Source organism: Anomaloglossus baeobatrachus, chromosome 4 (assembly GCF_048569485.1).
Source record: "Anomaloglossus baeobatrachus isolate aAnoBae1 chromosome 4, aAnoBae1.hap1, whole genome shotgun sequence".
Taxonomy (NCBI): Eukaryota; Metazoa; Chordata; class Amphibia; order Anura; family Aromobatidae; genus Anomaloglossus; species Anomaloglossus baeobatrachus.
This window is the reverse complement of record NC_134356.1, coordinates 490,495,166-490,510,824: the sequence shown is the minus strand read 5'-3', so window position 1 is coordinate 490,510,824 and position 15,659 is coordinate 490,495,166. Positions and strand designations below refer to the sequence as shown.

At 49.9% G+C, this 15,659-nt stretch overlaps 1 protein-coding gene across 1 annotated transcript in view; it reads right to left on the bottom strand.

The window, feature by feature from the left end:
* MYO5C (myosin VC) overlaps window positions 1-15,659 on the bottom strand; it is a 296,937-nt gene that overhangs the window by 241,474 nt on the left and 39,804 nt on the right. The window contains exons 2-3 of the mRNA XM_075345779.1: window positions 15,170-15,280; window positions 5,010-5,172 (exon numbers count right to left, since the gene is read on the bottom strand). Of these exons, the coding sequence (XP_075201894.1) occupies window positions 5,010-5,172; window positions 15,170-15,280 (274 nt within the window). The remainder of the gene's footprint in view (window positions 1-5,009; window positions 5,173-15,169; window positions 15,281-15,659) is intronic.

Here is a 15,659-nt window from a genome sequence, read left to right as displayed (position 1 = left end):
GTTGGTGGGGGACAGCTGATGCTGAGTGGGAGACAGGAGAAGATAGAGAGATCTCATATTGGTGGGAAGAGGGGAGATAGAGAGATCGCAGATCGGCAGGGGGCAGCACGGAAGCGCACAGGGTCAGCAGGATCGGCAGGGGGCAGCAGGATGCAGGAGCGGCGATCGGACAGTGTCGGTGGTATGGTACTACAAGTACCCGCAAGGGAATGGCACGCAGGTGGGGGCAGATAAAGAGATGGGGGGAGGGCAGATAGATCGCAGATCAGCAGAGGGGCAGCATGCAATACTTACATCGGCAGCAGGATGTAGGAGTGGCGATCGGACATCAACTGTGGTGTAATACTACAAGTACCAGCAGGGGCACGGCGCAGACATTCTGGGGAAAGCGGTCACTGCCTGGTCAGACCACTCCCCCTGCACACTGATTGGAGCAATTGTGCGTCATAGCACGATCACTCCAATCAGTGCTGCAGGGGGGGCCGCCGTGTTTGCTGGCCTCCAGCCTATGATCTGCTGCTGCAGAACCTCCAGCTGGATATCACCGGATCACACTGTTTGGGGCATTTTTTTTAACCAAAAACAGCGTGATCTCTGTGATTGACGGTTCAGAATTGAACAGCCAATCACAGCGATTCTGGATGGGGGTGTGATGCCCTGGCAAAACCAGGTAGTCACAGTTAGGCCCCCACATAACACCTTCCCTCACTAGGAAACACATAGCCGACTAGAAACCCTAGTCACCCCCCCTTAGGGACAAACAGACACACCAGTGGGCGTGACCAGGCGGTTGGACACGCCCACCCAGGGGTCTAGACAGCCAGGGGCGGGAAAACAAGCAGATTAGCTTTGAGTTCAGTTTGGAGAGGAGTATGGGCTGGAGCTAAGTGTAGCTCCAGCAGGAAGTTCAAGTTGAACGGTACCAGGGTAGGAGCCCTGGTGCCTTGGCTAGGTGGCAGACGGTGGTCTCCGTCAGCAGGAGATGGGAAGATGGCTCGGCAGAACCGAGGTGGACCGGGACGGGGTAGTGGCCCGCCAGTGCCGACACGGGGAACCGACCCGGAAACCGTAGCACAAAGGGGGGTACTCGGACCCTGAAGCCAGAACCAGAACCAGGCGGACTGGTTAATTCACCGATTGAGGCCAGGACTAGAGGTCCTGTCCCACCCAAAGTCCCTCATAGAACACAACAGCCTACCGATAGGGATAGGAGGTCACCGCCAGGGCCCATTGATCCCACGGGCCAGCGTCTGCGGGCACGGCTCCTTAGGCCACATTCAGCCGGGAGCGGACTACTGAGTTTCACGCTAGGAAGTCCACCTTACACAAACAGTGCAGAGGAAAAAGATAGAGACCACCAGCTGGGTGGGGGACCCGAATGCAACCGGCCGCGGCACCGGCCACCATCACCTTGGTTTACCAGAGACTTGTGTGGAATATTAACAGTGAGTTCACCAACACTCCCTGTGGTGCTATACCCTGCAATGAGACACTGGGTCCCGGGGCCACCATCCCTACCCATGGAGGAGTTAACAACTAGCTGCCACAACATCTCCCCCGGGTGCCCCACAGCAGCAGCGGTGGTGTCCAGCCTCACCACACACCGTGGGTGGCGTCACGAACTTAATACGGCCTAGCCCGTAAATCTACCTTCCCCTTTTTATTCGGCGTGTCCGCAAGACCCCCGGGTCCGGAGACCCTCGAGCCACCACCCATGAAGGCCTGGATCCGAGCAGCAGTGGCTGCTGGCACGGGGGCGGCACAGGGGGTTGCATCGCCCCGGGGTCAAGCAAAGGTCCCCTGCTGTAAGAAACAGCCAGGGGCATCATTTGAAGGCTGTTGCTATGGCCACGGCAATCAAATGAATTTTAGGCACTAAAGTTACGTCTCTGGTTGTTAAGTCACGTAAAAATAGGATGTAATTTTACTGCCCGCGGTCATGAAGGGGTTAAGGTTAAGTTACCACGATAAGATTTTGATGAGTTCTTTAAACCATGTAAACTCATCTATGGTGCGTTTTGGAAATCCACAACATGTCAATTTATCTTGTGAGTACGCTCAGTTTTATTTATTTTCCCCTATGAATTGCATTAGATGCGGAAAACACACAGGTTTGTTTCCACTGTGAAAACACTACAAAAGAATGTAATAACATACTAACAAGAACCAAAAACCGAAGCATCAAAAACACAATAAAAACAACTAATACAATCCCTTGAAAAAGTATTCGTACCCCGTGAACTTCTCCACATTTTTTTACGTTAAATTGAAAAATGTAATTGTATTTTTTGTGGGTTTCATGTAGTATACCAACACCAAGTAGCAAGTATTTGTAGATTATAAAGGAAATGATACTTGATTTTCTACATATTTTAAAACTATAACCCTGAAAATTGCAACATGCATTGCTCTTCAGCCCTTATGAGTAAATACTTTATATGACCTCCTTCCGCTGCAGTTACTGCTGCAAGTCTTTTGGCGCATGTCTCTAACAGCTACAGGCTGAATTTTTTGCCCATTCTTCTTTGAAAAGTAGCTCTAGATCAGCGAGATTGGATGGAGGCATCTGTGAACAGCAATTTTCAAAGCTTGCCACAGATTCTCTATGGGATTTAGGTCTAGACTGCGACTGAGCCATTCACACACAGACCAGAATAGGCTTTGATTTTAAATATTCCAGTATTTTTAGGGTTGTTGTCCTGCTGGAAGTTGAAAGTACATCATATTTTGCAGCCTCTAACAGGTTTTCCTGCAGGACTGCCATGTATTTAGATCCATCCATCTTTACATCAACTCTAACCAGCTTCCCTGTCCCTGCTGAAGAAATGCGTCCCCACAGCATGATGCTGCCACCACCATGTTTGACGTTGGGGATGATGATTTCAGAGTGATGGACAGTATTAGTTTTCCATCAGACATAGCATTTTGCATTTAGCCCAAAAAAATCAAGCATTACAGAAAGTGGATCAGTGCTGGTTTTTTCAATACGGAAGCCTAAACAAAAATTAAACAGGTTTTCCACTACTTTGAAAGTAACTGACTTAGAATAGTGTTAGAAGTAAAAAAGGCCTATACTTACTTCACCGGGAGCGTTCTTCCAAGCTCAGTACAACATCTAGTGCAGTCGGGCTCCTGGGATCAGCATTCTCTGATCGGCTGCAGAATTCACATTCCTTTTGAACATGTGGGAATGCCTATCATACTGTTCGGAAGCCAAGTGAAAACTGCAGTCGATCAACAAACATTTGTATTGTTCTTTTTACACAATGCCTGAAAGTATATTGATCAGTCATGCAAATAGTACAGAGTGTGGAGGAAGGCTGCTGATCCAGTAGTGGAGTATAATTTGGTTGTCTTTTTAAAATTTCTTATTATATCTCTGGGTCCATTAATGCTAAATTCTAAAGTAGTGTATCACCCTTTTAAAATGGTTATCACACGAACAACAAAATCCAAGTGATAAATGTATGACTCATAGGGGTCTGCCCACGTGGGATCTCCACAGATCCCTTAAACAAATTCTTGTGTGATTGGGGTAGTAGTACAATATGTGACCACTCCTTTAGTCACTTCTGTGAGTTTGCGGCTGGGGTCGTGCATATTTGTGACCACCACTCACAATACAATGAAAGTAAAGATGGTCACAAATGTGTACTACAGCTGAAATCACGTGAAAAACATGGGACCAAAAAAAAAAAAAAAAAGTCCAGCACTACTAACATGCCACTGCAGCCGCCAAGACAGCATAACTTGGAAGCTGGGATGGAGAAATAAGAGTCCTGGGGTGCGTTAACCAAGCGGATACACACATATAAACTACAATAGACCACGGAGAAAGGTCGGCACTCACTCGACATGTTGAAAAATCACTGTAAACCATCCGCTCAAAACGGCAGCTGTCGTCCTTCCTCTCTCCGCATCCTTCCCTTCCCTACTATTATGCTTTTATCAGCTGAAATAAAGGACTGATTTTTTAAGATGCTGGGTGAGTGCTGACCTTTCCTCCATGGTCTACTGCAGAACATGGGACCTACTATTTTCTTTTTTTGGGTGTTTCAAATAGTGTAAAGAAAACATTTTCTGTGTTCAAAAACACCATTGAATTGATTAGTCACTGTCACTGATATCAGATTTAGTGAATGACTGTAAAGGTGGTGTCACACACAGCGACGACGACAACGACGTCGCTGCTACGTTACCATTTTCTGTGACGTTGCAGTGACGTCCCGTCGCTGTCGCTGTGTGTGACATCCAGCAACGAGCTGGCCCCTGCTGTGAGGTCATTGCTCATTGCTGAATGTCCTGCTTCATTTTTTCGTTGTCGCTTTCCCGCTGTGAAGCACACATCGCTGTGTGTGACAGCGAGAGAGCGACGAAATGAAGCGAGCAGGGAGCAGGAGCCGGCGTCTGGCAGCTGCGGAAAGCTGTAACCACTGTAAACATCGGGTAACCAAGGAAAGACCTTTCCCTGGTTACTTGATATTTACCTTCGTTACCAGCCTCCGCCGCTCTTGCTGCTAGTGCCGGCTCCTGCTCTGTGCACATGTAGCTGCAGTACGCATCGGGTAATTAACCCTATGTGTACTGTAGCTAGGAGAGCAAGGAACCAGCGCTAAGCAGTGTGCGCGGCTCCCTGCTCTCTGCACATGTAGCGACGTTATGATCGCTGCTGCGTCGCTGTGTTTGACAGCTAAGCAGCGATCATAACAGCGACTTACAAGGTCACTGTTACGTCACAGAAAATGACGTTGTCGCTAAGTGTGAACCCAGCTTAAGGGTACAATTAAACAAGTCTCTAAAGAGTAACAGAGATAGCATGGACCTCTACATTAAAAACATAATATAATATTAACTTGTATGTGGGGAAAAAAATTTAAAAAAGTGTGAGAACACGAATAAATTGTTAGGACAGTCTACAGGGTAACTTATCTATTTGTAATAGTTTGAGTTGTATGACACATATAGTACTGTACAAAGAGTAGTGCAGCTGTCATGCGGTATTGACTTACCACTGTAGGTGTAGATAAGCTTAGACTCCATGAATCGCACTTTAAGGTTGTGCAGGACGGCCGGCTCATGCAAATAACTGAGGGCAGTGAGGTCATTTTCTCCTACAAGAATGTCTGGATTTCTAAGAGGAGGCAGACCTTTCTCAATCAAATATTTCAAGTCCTATAAGACACCAATGATATGCCAGAGTTACTTTTTACTAAGTTTAGCTTCATTACAAACACACATCATTATTTCCTATTTCTTCTAAACTCGGGCGAACCAGGCATGTTATTGAAGAGAAGGACGCTTCAGGACATGTTGCGGGCGGAGGAGGGGACGCTGCGCTCTTCCACTGCTCAGGTCCGGCTGCTGCTGCCGCTGCTCGGTGGTGGCTCGAGCGGTGGGCCGGATCCCGGGGACTCGAGCGGCGCTCCTCGCCCGTGAGTGAAAAGGGTGGGGATTGATTGTGGGGATTAGATATTGTCCGTGACGCCACCCACGGTTGTGGTGATATTGGTGACACCACCGCTGCTCTGGACGGGGATCCCGGGAGTGATGACTGGGAGCAGCCTGGATGTTAGTTCTCCCCTCCGTGGGTAGGGGGTTGGTTGTGTCGGGGCCCGGTAATGGGGTAGGGATGGATGGCAGGCGGGTTACGGGGCCTGGCGAGGTGCAGGGTCGCGGGGGCAGCGCTGTGCCGCACGGCACGGTGGTACTCACTCAGCCAATGATGAGGACACAGTTCTCGGTAAAACACACGGCTGGATGGACGGGTCCCACAGACGGCTGCGGTGTTTCTCCTCCCGGCAGGTTGATGGTGACTTCCTTTCCCTGCACCTATGTAACGTGTACGGTTCCAATGGGTTCCCACCGGTAACTCGCTCCCCAGCTTGGATGGGTGCTGAAGGAGCCCCTTTTGCCCGCAGGCTCTGGCCCTGGGAACTTTAGCCTTGGCGGTGACTGTGTTTCCCTCTCTCGGTTGGACGGTTGCCTTCTGTCGGGACTTGGCTGCTGGAAAATCCCAGAGGTTCCCTTCGCTAACAGATTTGGCAAATTCACGGTGACTCCTAGCCTTGCCGGGGTCCGTAAGCCCCTGCCGGATGGTGCTGGCTTCTCTTTGCGTACCGGTCCGGTACCGCCGGGCCACCGCCCGTCCACGGTCCTTACGGTTAGTTCCAATAGGCCACTCCTGCAGACGGTCACCACCGTCTGCCAACCTTGCTGATCCGTCCGGGCCACACACCCGAACCAACTTCAGGCTTCTCTACTGCTACTTTCCTTCCTCTCACTTTCACCTCCAAAACTCTATCTGCCTGCTTTTCCCGCCTCCAGGACTGTGAACTCTTTGGTGGGCGGGGCCAACCGCCTGGCCCACCCCCTGGTTTGGACATCAGCCCCTGGTAACCTCAGTAACAGATCAGCTGATCGCGCGGCTGTCTTCATTAGCTGCGTGGAGGTGACCGGAGCGGCTGTGTCTGCTGCAGCTCCGGTCACCTCCATGCAGCAGCGCTGGAAGCGACGCTGGACCATCCTGGATTACGCCGGACATGGAGGGCTTTTTGGGGCTGATTAAAGTGGTGAACCAGGGTATATGTTTGTGTTTTTTATTTCTAATAAAGGATTTTTTCGGGTGTGTGTGTTTATTTACTGTAATTTACAGATTAATCATGGAGGGTGTCTCATAGACGCCTGACATGATTAATCTAGGACTTATTGGCAGCTATGGGCTGCCAATAAATCCTTATTACCCCGATTTGCCAACGCACCAGGGCAAATCGGGAAGAGCCGGGTACAGTCCCAGAACTGTCGCATATAATGTATGCGGCAATTCTGGGCGGCTGTTGGCTGATATTGTTAGGCTGGGGGGCTCCCCATAACGTGGAGCTCCCCATCCTGAGAATACCAGCCTTCAGCTGTATGGCTTTATCTGGCTGGTTTTAAAATTGGGGGGAACCGCACGTCGTTTTTTTAATTATTTAATTATTTATTTCACTACACAGTATAGACACGCCCACCGGCTGCTGTGATTGGGTGCAGTGTGACACCTGTCACTCAGAGTGGGGGCGTGTCTCACTGTAACCAATCATAGGCGCCGGTGGGCGGGGTAAGCAGGGAATACGAGATTGTTTAATGGGCGGCCGGCTTTTTCAAAACAGTAAAAGCCGCCGGAGCAGTGTGAATGCCGTGCAGCGCCGGGGATCGGGGATCGGTGAGTATATGAGAGAGGGGGATAGACTGACATGGACAGAGAGTGAGGGACAGAGATAGTGACCGACTGACAGAGATTAGTGAATGACAGACATTGTGAGGCGCTTCAGAATGCAGCTTTTCAGCTGCGCTCTGAAGCGGACCTTTTTTAAGCTGCGGTGCAGAGCGCACACCTGCGCACATAGTATCAGACACCAAAATCGTATGAGGGATGTCACACGTTACAATTGACTAGGTTCGTGCAACAAAACGCTCAATTCTAGAGAATGATACGATGTGTTTGCGATCAACGGTTTTGCGTTCAATCCTGATCGCACGTAGCTGTCACACGCAGGTACCTCACAAACGATGCCGGATGTGCGTCACTTACAACTTGACCCCAACGACGGATTGTGAGATATATTGAAGCGTGTGTAGCGGGCTTTTGGTGTGCCTGACCGGGAGTGTGGGGTGTGTAGGTGTTGTGCTTGTGACGTCCTGGCTTGTCCAGGGTGCCACATTCCCCCTTAGTAAAATGCAGACCGTCCGCGGGCTGCCCGTCCATCACCGGTTTTATTTTCACAAACTGGAAAAGATAAACGGTAAACATATTACAAATATAATAACATCTTGCCACATCGGGAGGTACTCTTACTTAAATGTTGCTAAAACAGTTACGGCTTCCACTCTCTCCCACCCAAGTAACCTGGCCCTGATGCTGCCCCTAAGCAAACAGGCAGCACCCCTTGACCCCAGTCCAGCACAAGTTACCCAAGCAGGTTCTGTCCTTTTCAGGGGACCCACGTCCATGGGGAACCCCTGAAACCCCCAGAGGATTGCCACCGGTTACGGTAGTGGCGGGCCTGGGCCATCACTTCCCTCCAGGCCCATCCTCCAAATCAGCCTCTCCGGAGGCGGTTACGGTTAAGCCTTAAAACATATTTTTATTTACAGACCACAAGTTCGTGGTTGCCCTGCCAGTTCTCGGGCTTGTCCGTAGTAGTTCCTACGCATTTGTTTCAAGGGGTCCCAACGGGGACCAGTTGCCGGCGACGACCGGTGCAAATCAAGGCTTCAAATCAGGTGAATTTTGGTTGATCACTCACTTCTTATCACTCTTTTAAAACTTTTAAACGGTACTTTCAACACACAATACTGGTGGTCCCAACGGGGGACAATTGCAATGGGACTCCGCTGCCATCACTCCGATTCTTTGGTGTCGGGCCTCATCCTCCGCCACCAGCATATCAAACATGCAGTGACAGGCCTGCTGTGAAAGGGGTGCCCGGTATCCGTTTCCACCATTGCATGGGGTGTAATAAACCACCGGTTCTCCCACGTAGCGGAGATGCTCACTTGCCGCTTCACTTTCAGGGGTGGGCTCAGCACCGGAGCTGGAGTCACTGGAGTCACTAACACTTGTCTCTGCGTCAGGCGGGTTGCCGCCAGCTGCCGCAGCCTCCTGGCTTCCAGTATCCAGCACATCACATTCTTCCGCGGTAGCGTGGGGCAGTAGGTCAGGTTGGTTAACGCTGAGGCGCCGCAGGAATAATGGTAGGGATGATACGAGGGCCGAGACAGGGCCGGGCCCCCCAGCCGCAGTGTCCGGTCCTGGTAGGACATGGGGACGTGGGCTACCCATCGGCTCCGTCACCTCTGCTCCCTTCCCATACATTGAGGAAGTTGCACCCAGCGTTTCCACTTCACTGGTCCACTGCTCCATCAGGTATATCTGACTTTGCTGGCGTTGGTGGAACTCAATCACTCGGGCCTTCATCCATGCCACGGTCCTGGACTCGGGGTCTGGCGCAATCGCTGCCGGGACTTCTGGCACATTTTCGTTAAGGGGCCGCGGTCCCAGCGGCTCCCACAGGAGCGGTTCAGGGGGGTCCTGAGCGTCTGCAGCCGGCTGGTCCGCCGGGGCGGGTTGGCAGGGTATCGCTACCGGTTGGACAGGTAGTGGGCCTAGTGGTGGGGTGGCAGCAGCTAACACGGATAGCGGGGAGGGAGGCAGGGTGAGCGGGTGCAGGCCAGGCTCCTCAGTCGCAGTGGCCGATCTCTCGGGAATACAGGGGCGTGGGTCTCTTACCCGCTCTTCCAAATCCTCTTCCACCTCGCGTCTCCGCATAGTAGCTACCACGTCCGCCATGTCGGTCTCCCACTCCTCCAGGAGGAGCTGCATGTGGGCTTGCAGACGGTTACTCAGCGGGGCGGTCTGGTCCCTCAGCCGCGTTGCCGTGCCGGGTGCGGGAGCGTCATCATTGGTAGTCGGGCTGTGCATCTTGGCACTGAGGTCTTCCAGGAACCCAGTCTCTGCATTTATAGCCGCGGGCTATATGCGGCCAGACACCATCAGTCCCCCTTAGTCTCTTTCCGGCCCCTCCTCTACAGGGGTGGGGTTTTGGCCTTCGCGCCTCCACTACTCGAGGAGACGCTCGAGTGGGAATTTTTCGCGCCCAAGATGGCGGCTTCTCCAATTTTTCGTCCGGACACCTCCGGCGGTAACAAGGCGCACCTCTACCAGACGGCAGAGCGGTAAGATCCTGTTCGTGACGCCAAGTTGTCGCGGGCGGAGGAGGGGACGCTGCGCTCTCCCACTGCTCAGGTCCGGCTGCTGCTGCCGCTGCTCGGTGGTGGCTCGAGTGGTGGGCCAGATCCCGGGGACTCGAGCCGAGCGGCGCTCCTCGCCCGTGAGTGAAAAGGGTGGGGATTGATTGTGGGGATTAGATATTGTCCGTGACGCCACCCACGGTTGTGGTGATATTGGGGACACCACCGCTGCTCTGGATGGGGATCCCGGGAGTGATGACTGGGAGCAGCCTGGATGTTAGTTCTCCCCTCCGTGGGTAGGGGGTTGGTTGTCCCGGGGCCCGGTGATGGGGTAGGGATGGATGGCAGGCGGGTTACGGGGCCTGGCGAGGTGCAGGGTCGTGGGGGCAGCACTGTGCCGCACGGCACGGTGGTACTCACTCATCCAATGATGAGGACACAGTTCTCGATAAAACACACGGCTGGATGGACGGGTCCCACAGACGGCTGCGGTGTTTCTCCTCCCGGCAGGTTGATGGTGACTGCCTTTCCCTGCACCTATGTAACGTGTACGGTTCCAATGGGTTCCCACCAGTAACCCGCTCCCCAGCTTGGATGGGTGCTGAAGGAGCCCCTTTTGCCCGCAGGCTCTGGCCCTGGGAACTTTAGCCTTGGCGGTGACTGTGTTTCCCTCTCTCGGTTGGACTCTTGCCTTCTGTCGGGACTTGGCTGCTGGGAAATCCCGGAGGTTCCCTTCGCTAACGGATTTGGCAAATTCACGGCGACTCCTAGCCTTGCCGGGGTCCGTAAGCCCATGCCGGATGGTGCTGGCTTCTCTTTGCGTACCGGTCCGGTACCGCCGGGCCACCGCCCGTCCACGGTCCTTACGGTTAGCTCCAATAGGCCACTCCTGCAGACGGTCACCACCGTCTGCCAACCTTGCTGATCCGTCCGGGCCACACACCCGGACCAACTTCAGGCTTCTCTACTGCTACTTTCCTTCCTCTCACTTTCACCTCCAAAACTCTATCTGCCTGCTTTTCCCGCCTCCAGGACTGTGAACTCCTTGGTGGGCGGGGCCAACCGCCTGGCCCACCCCCTGGTGTGGACATCAGCCCCTGGAGGAAGGCAACAAGGGTTTGTGTCTGACTTTGGTGTGCCTGACCGGGAGTGTGGGGTGTGTAGGTGTTGTGCTTGTGACGTCCTGGCTTGTCCAGGGAGCCACAGACACGCCAGCGTTTTTTGTCCTGAGTTGTCTTTTTTTGCATCTTTTTGATCACTTCCTTTGTCCTCTTTGGCTGCAGATGTTTTGTTGGTTTTTTTTTGCTTTTCCATCACTTTTGGGTCATCCTTTTAAACTATTTTCCAGTTATTTTCTATTCTCCATTCAACAATGAAGAAACTGCTAGTGGTTAAATGCTGGGAAATCACTCAAAAAGATGCCCAGGGTATTTTCAAGCTATCTTTTGAGCCTACCAATAGACTTATATTGTAAAACGAATGAAGAATGGTAAGCTAACTTCTTTTAACCTCTAGGCGTCTTTTAGAATCCTGACGTAGTTAAAAAAAACACACAAAAGCTGGGACATTCACTTTGCTGGCATGGCTGGCATAAAGATAGACATGCAGATTTGGGCTACAATCTGCACCAAAAAACGCACTGTGTACACACAGCCTTAGTCTTCAGAAGAGTTAGTCACGCGCAGTGCGCCTTTCTGAAGCTGGGATGCGTAAACCTGGCTTCAGTAGCTCAATGATGTGAGGGAACAAAGCCGCATGCATGCTCAAGCTTTGTATAACACTGGAGATGACGCCATCTCTTGTAAGTCATGTTATTGTGACGCCCTGGCAAAACCAGGTAGTCACAAAAGTATATATCCTCCTTGTTACCACCAGAAACCCACACTTAGGCATAACACACAGCCACTAAACCCTAGCCACTGCCTCATGATAATAAGGACACACCACTGTGCGGGATCAGGCGGATGAGAACGCCCACCTAGGGGTCCTGAGGTGTCAGAGGCGGGAATACAATAGTCAAGTTTAGATGGTTCAAACTGACAGTTGAAGTGAGAGGAGCGAAGTGTGCAGTGTGGTCAGGGGTAGTAGCCCTTGGACTACCCGGCTAGGTGGCAGACAGTGAACAGGGCCACAGGCAACGGAGATGCGGTCGCGGGAGACCTAAAGTGGACCGGGGCAGGGTTGTAGCCCGCCGGTGCAGACAACGGGAATCTGGTCCGGAGGCCGTGCACAGTCGGGGTACCTGGACCCTAGGGCGAGGAACGTTGCAAACCCCTCTCCAATTACCCAGCCGGGGACAAGGTTCCAGACGTTGTCTCATTAACTGCCCAGATAGAGCGAAACGGAAGCCCAACGCGGAAGATAGGGTGTCAGTCAGAACCCACTGAGATCCCAAGGGTCAGCTTTCGCGGGCCACAGCTCCCAACACACACAGAACCGGGAGTGGACTTCTCCGTTCCATGCGAAGTCGACCAAAAGGAAAGAAAAACACAACGTGTCTGGGGAACTAATGCTCCATCGACTATTCAAGGGGGTCTTTTCCATATCATAAACGCACTTTAAAAATATTTTTTTGAAAGATCTGTTTATATGGGCAATGTAAGAAGGGAAGGGCAGGTTCCCAATGAGGCAGAAATACCCACAAACAAGAAACAACTGAAATCAGCTGCAGTAAAAGCTTGGCCAAGTTTCAGAAAGGAGGAGACCCAAAGTTTGGGGTCATCTAGGGTTTCCCTATTTCAGGTAGTCATTGTCTACAAAGGATTCTCTACAAAATTTTAAAAGTGAACATTTTATTCATGATGCTAAATTTGTCCAATTACTTCCGAGCTTCTGAAATAAGGAAGATTTGTAGAAAAATGGTTAGAATTCCTAAATGTTTCACTGGCTATTTCTGTTAAACCCCTTTAATTAACTCTGAAAACAGTGGGGTACCACAAACGGCAGCAGGCCATGTGACGGAGCCTGTGAGCTCAGTGCCTACTTCAGCTAGATGTGCGTCCAAGGGCATGCATTCAGCTGAAATACATGCAGCACAGAGACCCATCTGGTCCCTGCGCTGCACATATGCTCACCGTGTAAGGAAATTTATATTCACTCCTCCCATAGCCCATAATTCCACTCACCTCTCGGCACTAAAACTAGTGCTGAGAGGTAGGCGGTATTATGGGCATGAGGAGTAGTAAATATTCATTCTTTTTAATAGCAGCACATGTAATCACCCAGCCGCCGGCTTACTGCAGCTGCTGGGCGATCACATGTGCCCGCTATTAAAGAGTATGACTATTTATTGCTCCCCATGTCCCCAATCCCGGGCATGGGGAGCAGCGAATATGCTGGCAGCTGACATCAGTGTAAATTGTTGCGCATGGCAGTGATGTCATGTGCTGCACCGCTTACACGCTGAAGTCAGTTGCCGGCATCAGAGGAGGACACTGCACATGGGGAGAGTGGAGGGAAGGTAAGTATAATCCTTTATTTGTTTCACTGTGTTCTACGTGATGGACCCGTATATACCAGGATGGGGACATATATACCAGGATGGAACTAGGATGTGGACATATACCAGGATGGGGATATATAAACCAGGGTGGCTACCTATACACCAGGAAGGGGACATATATATCAAGATGTACCCAATATGTGGACATATACCAGGATATACCAAAATGGGGACAAATATAGCAGGATGGGAACATATTTATTTGGATGGGGGACATATTTACCATGAAGGGGGATAATACAATATAAAGGGGTAGGTGAGGCAACTCATATGTCTATATAGGATTTAGAATACTACAAGGGGGCAGGAGGGCAGGCCCAAACTTTGCAGAGGGGCCCATTGGACTTTAGTTATGCCACTGGGTAACAGGTTATGCCTTTGGAAATAGATCATAGTAATAATGACGAGCCAGCTATCTACTTTGTCAGGGAGGCATGGCAAGCTGCACCATGTAATATGGCACATAAAACAATATTTTATAGCATAATGTATTATGGCCTGATGTATAATGGCACAGGGTACGATGTATTATGGTACAATGTTTTATGGCACATTGTTTTATGGTACCATGTATTATGGCACATGGCAATGTGAATTATGGCTTAATGTATAATGGCACATGGCACCATGTAATTCTGTCTTCATTAAAATGACGCCGGAGTTAGCGCACACGCATACAGCCATTTCCAGAGCCATTTTATCGAAGACACTGCGGTGAAGACTATGAGTGGCAGGGGCTCGTGTGCAGATGTAAAAAGAAAATTTGCACACGTGCTGATGCCTCTCATAGTTTTCACTGCAGTGTCTTCAATAAAATGTCGCCGGAGATCAAGGTACACGCATGCACAGACTCTGGCACTATTTTAATGAAGACAGAGTTACTGTGGCAATGTGCAAGCTCTGCCAATAACAGCAGTGGTGGCGGAGTCAAATAAAGAAAAGTGGCAAACCAGGAGGTAGCCGGAGGAGGAATAAACACCGAGGACACAACCCACAAAGGCCCGCTGCCATTGCACCCGTCATTCAAAATGCAGTGCATTTCTGCAACTTTGTTTAAAGATATTTCATCAACCAAGCATCCCATCTTTCTACAAGAGGTATGCCTGGATTCAGCATCTTAGTACCACTATGGCACTGCCTTTAGTTTATATCGCGAAATCCTCATGGTTGGTTCACTTTAATGTTACTCAAACTCTACGAATCTATTTAGAAACAAACTGAAATCATTTTGCAAACATTTTAAAACTAAAATAATGTGGTTACATAAATGTTGACACCCTCCCATCTTTGGAGATGTGGTTGTGTTCAGAAGAAGACAATCACATATAAATCCACGATAAATAGTACCTAGAACACAGCTGTCATTATTTGTAGTGAATTTTAACTCCATCTAAAGGTTAACTATTTTTGTAGGGTTTTCCTGACGTCATCTTAGTTGCATTTTTCAGCAAAAGTCATGGTCCAGAAGTAGCTTACAACACAGCAAAGGGATCTCATTTTTCAAAGTTATCATTCAACAAAAAGGGGGTAAAAATGTTTCTAAGGTAAGCAACAGGCAGTGCATGACGTCATTACCATGCGCCACCTGTGACTACCATGTCAACGTCAGCTGCTTGACTCTGGTCGGCGGCGAGTATGGTAGTGCAAGGAACGAGCCAGTCTACACCACAATACATTTCAGCTGGATAGCATCCACAGACGCTCATCCAGTGGAAATAGCACTTCCTCTCGGCCTGTACCTATTCAGCATGGGCTTGGTTGCTGTCGTTGACTCTGTGTCGGCGTACTTTACACTCGTGTCAATGAACCCTTACTAATCTGACAAGCATAGTCCAGCCTCTTGTGCAGTTAGGATATGTAAAACACATCAATTTACCTTTTAATTGAGTTTACCGCAGTGTATATAATCTAAACAAAACAACATTTTATTTTCCTTACAGTGCCATCTTCCAAGCACAGATGCAGCACATTGTCCCCAATCTTCAAGTCCTTTGTAATCTCAGCAGATCTCCACACCTCATCTGCATCAGGGATCCACACCCGGTTATACTGCAAAAAAAAAAAAAAGTGTAATTGGTTAGATCCGTGAACTATATAATGTGACGAGACTGCATTCACTTGATACTTGTGCAAAATTCTGCTCATAGTAACGTATAAACATCATTTTTACCCCTGTGTCAGCAAATAGCTTAAACAAGATGTGCAAGTTCTACATTACCGGTTTTCTTAGGTTTATCAAAGGCAATTCTGCAATAGATAACTGTCAGGATTTCAGGTTAGTATAAAAATGACCTAAGGGTGGCTGGTGGCCATGTCACGCGTGTCACATAGATTACAAGGAAATGCATTTAAAATTATGTTAAAAGGGTTGTTCCCTTTAAGAAAAACTTCATTGCTAGCTACAGTTTTTAAAAAAATTAAAAAAATA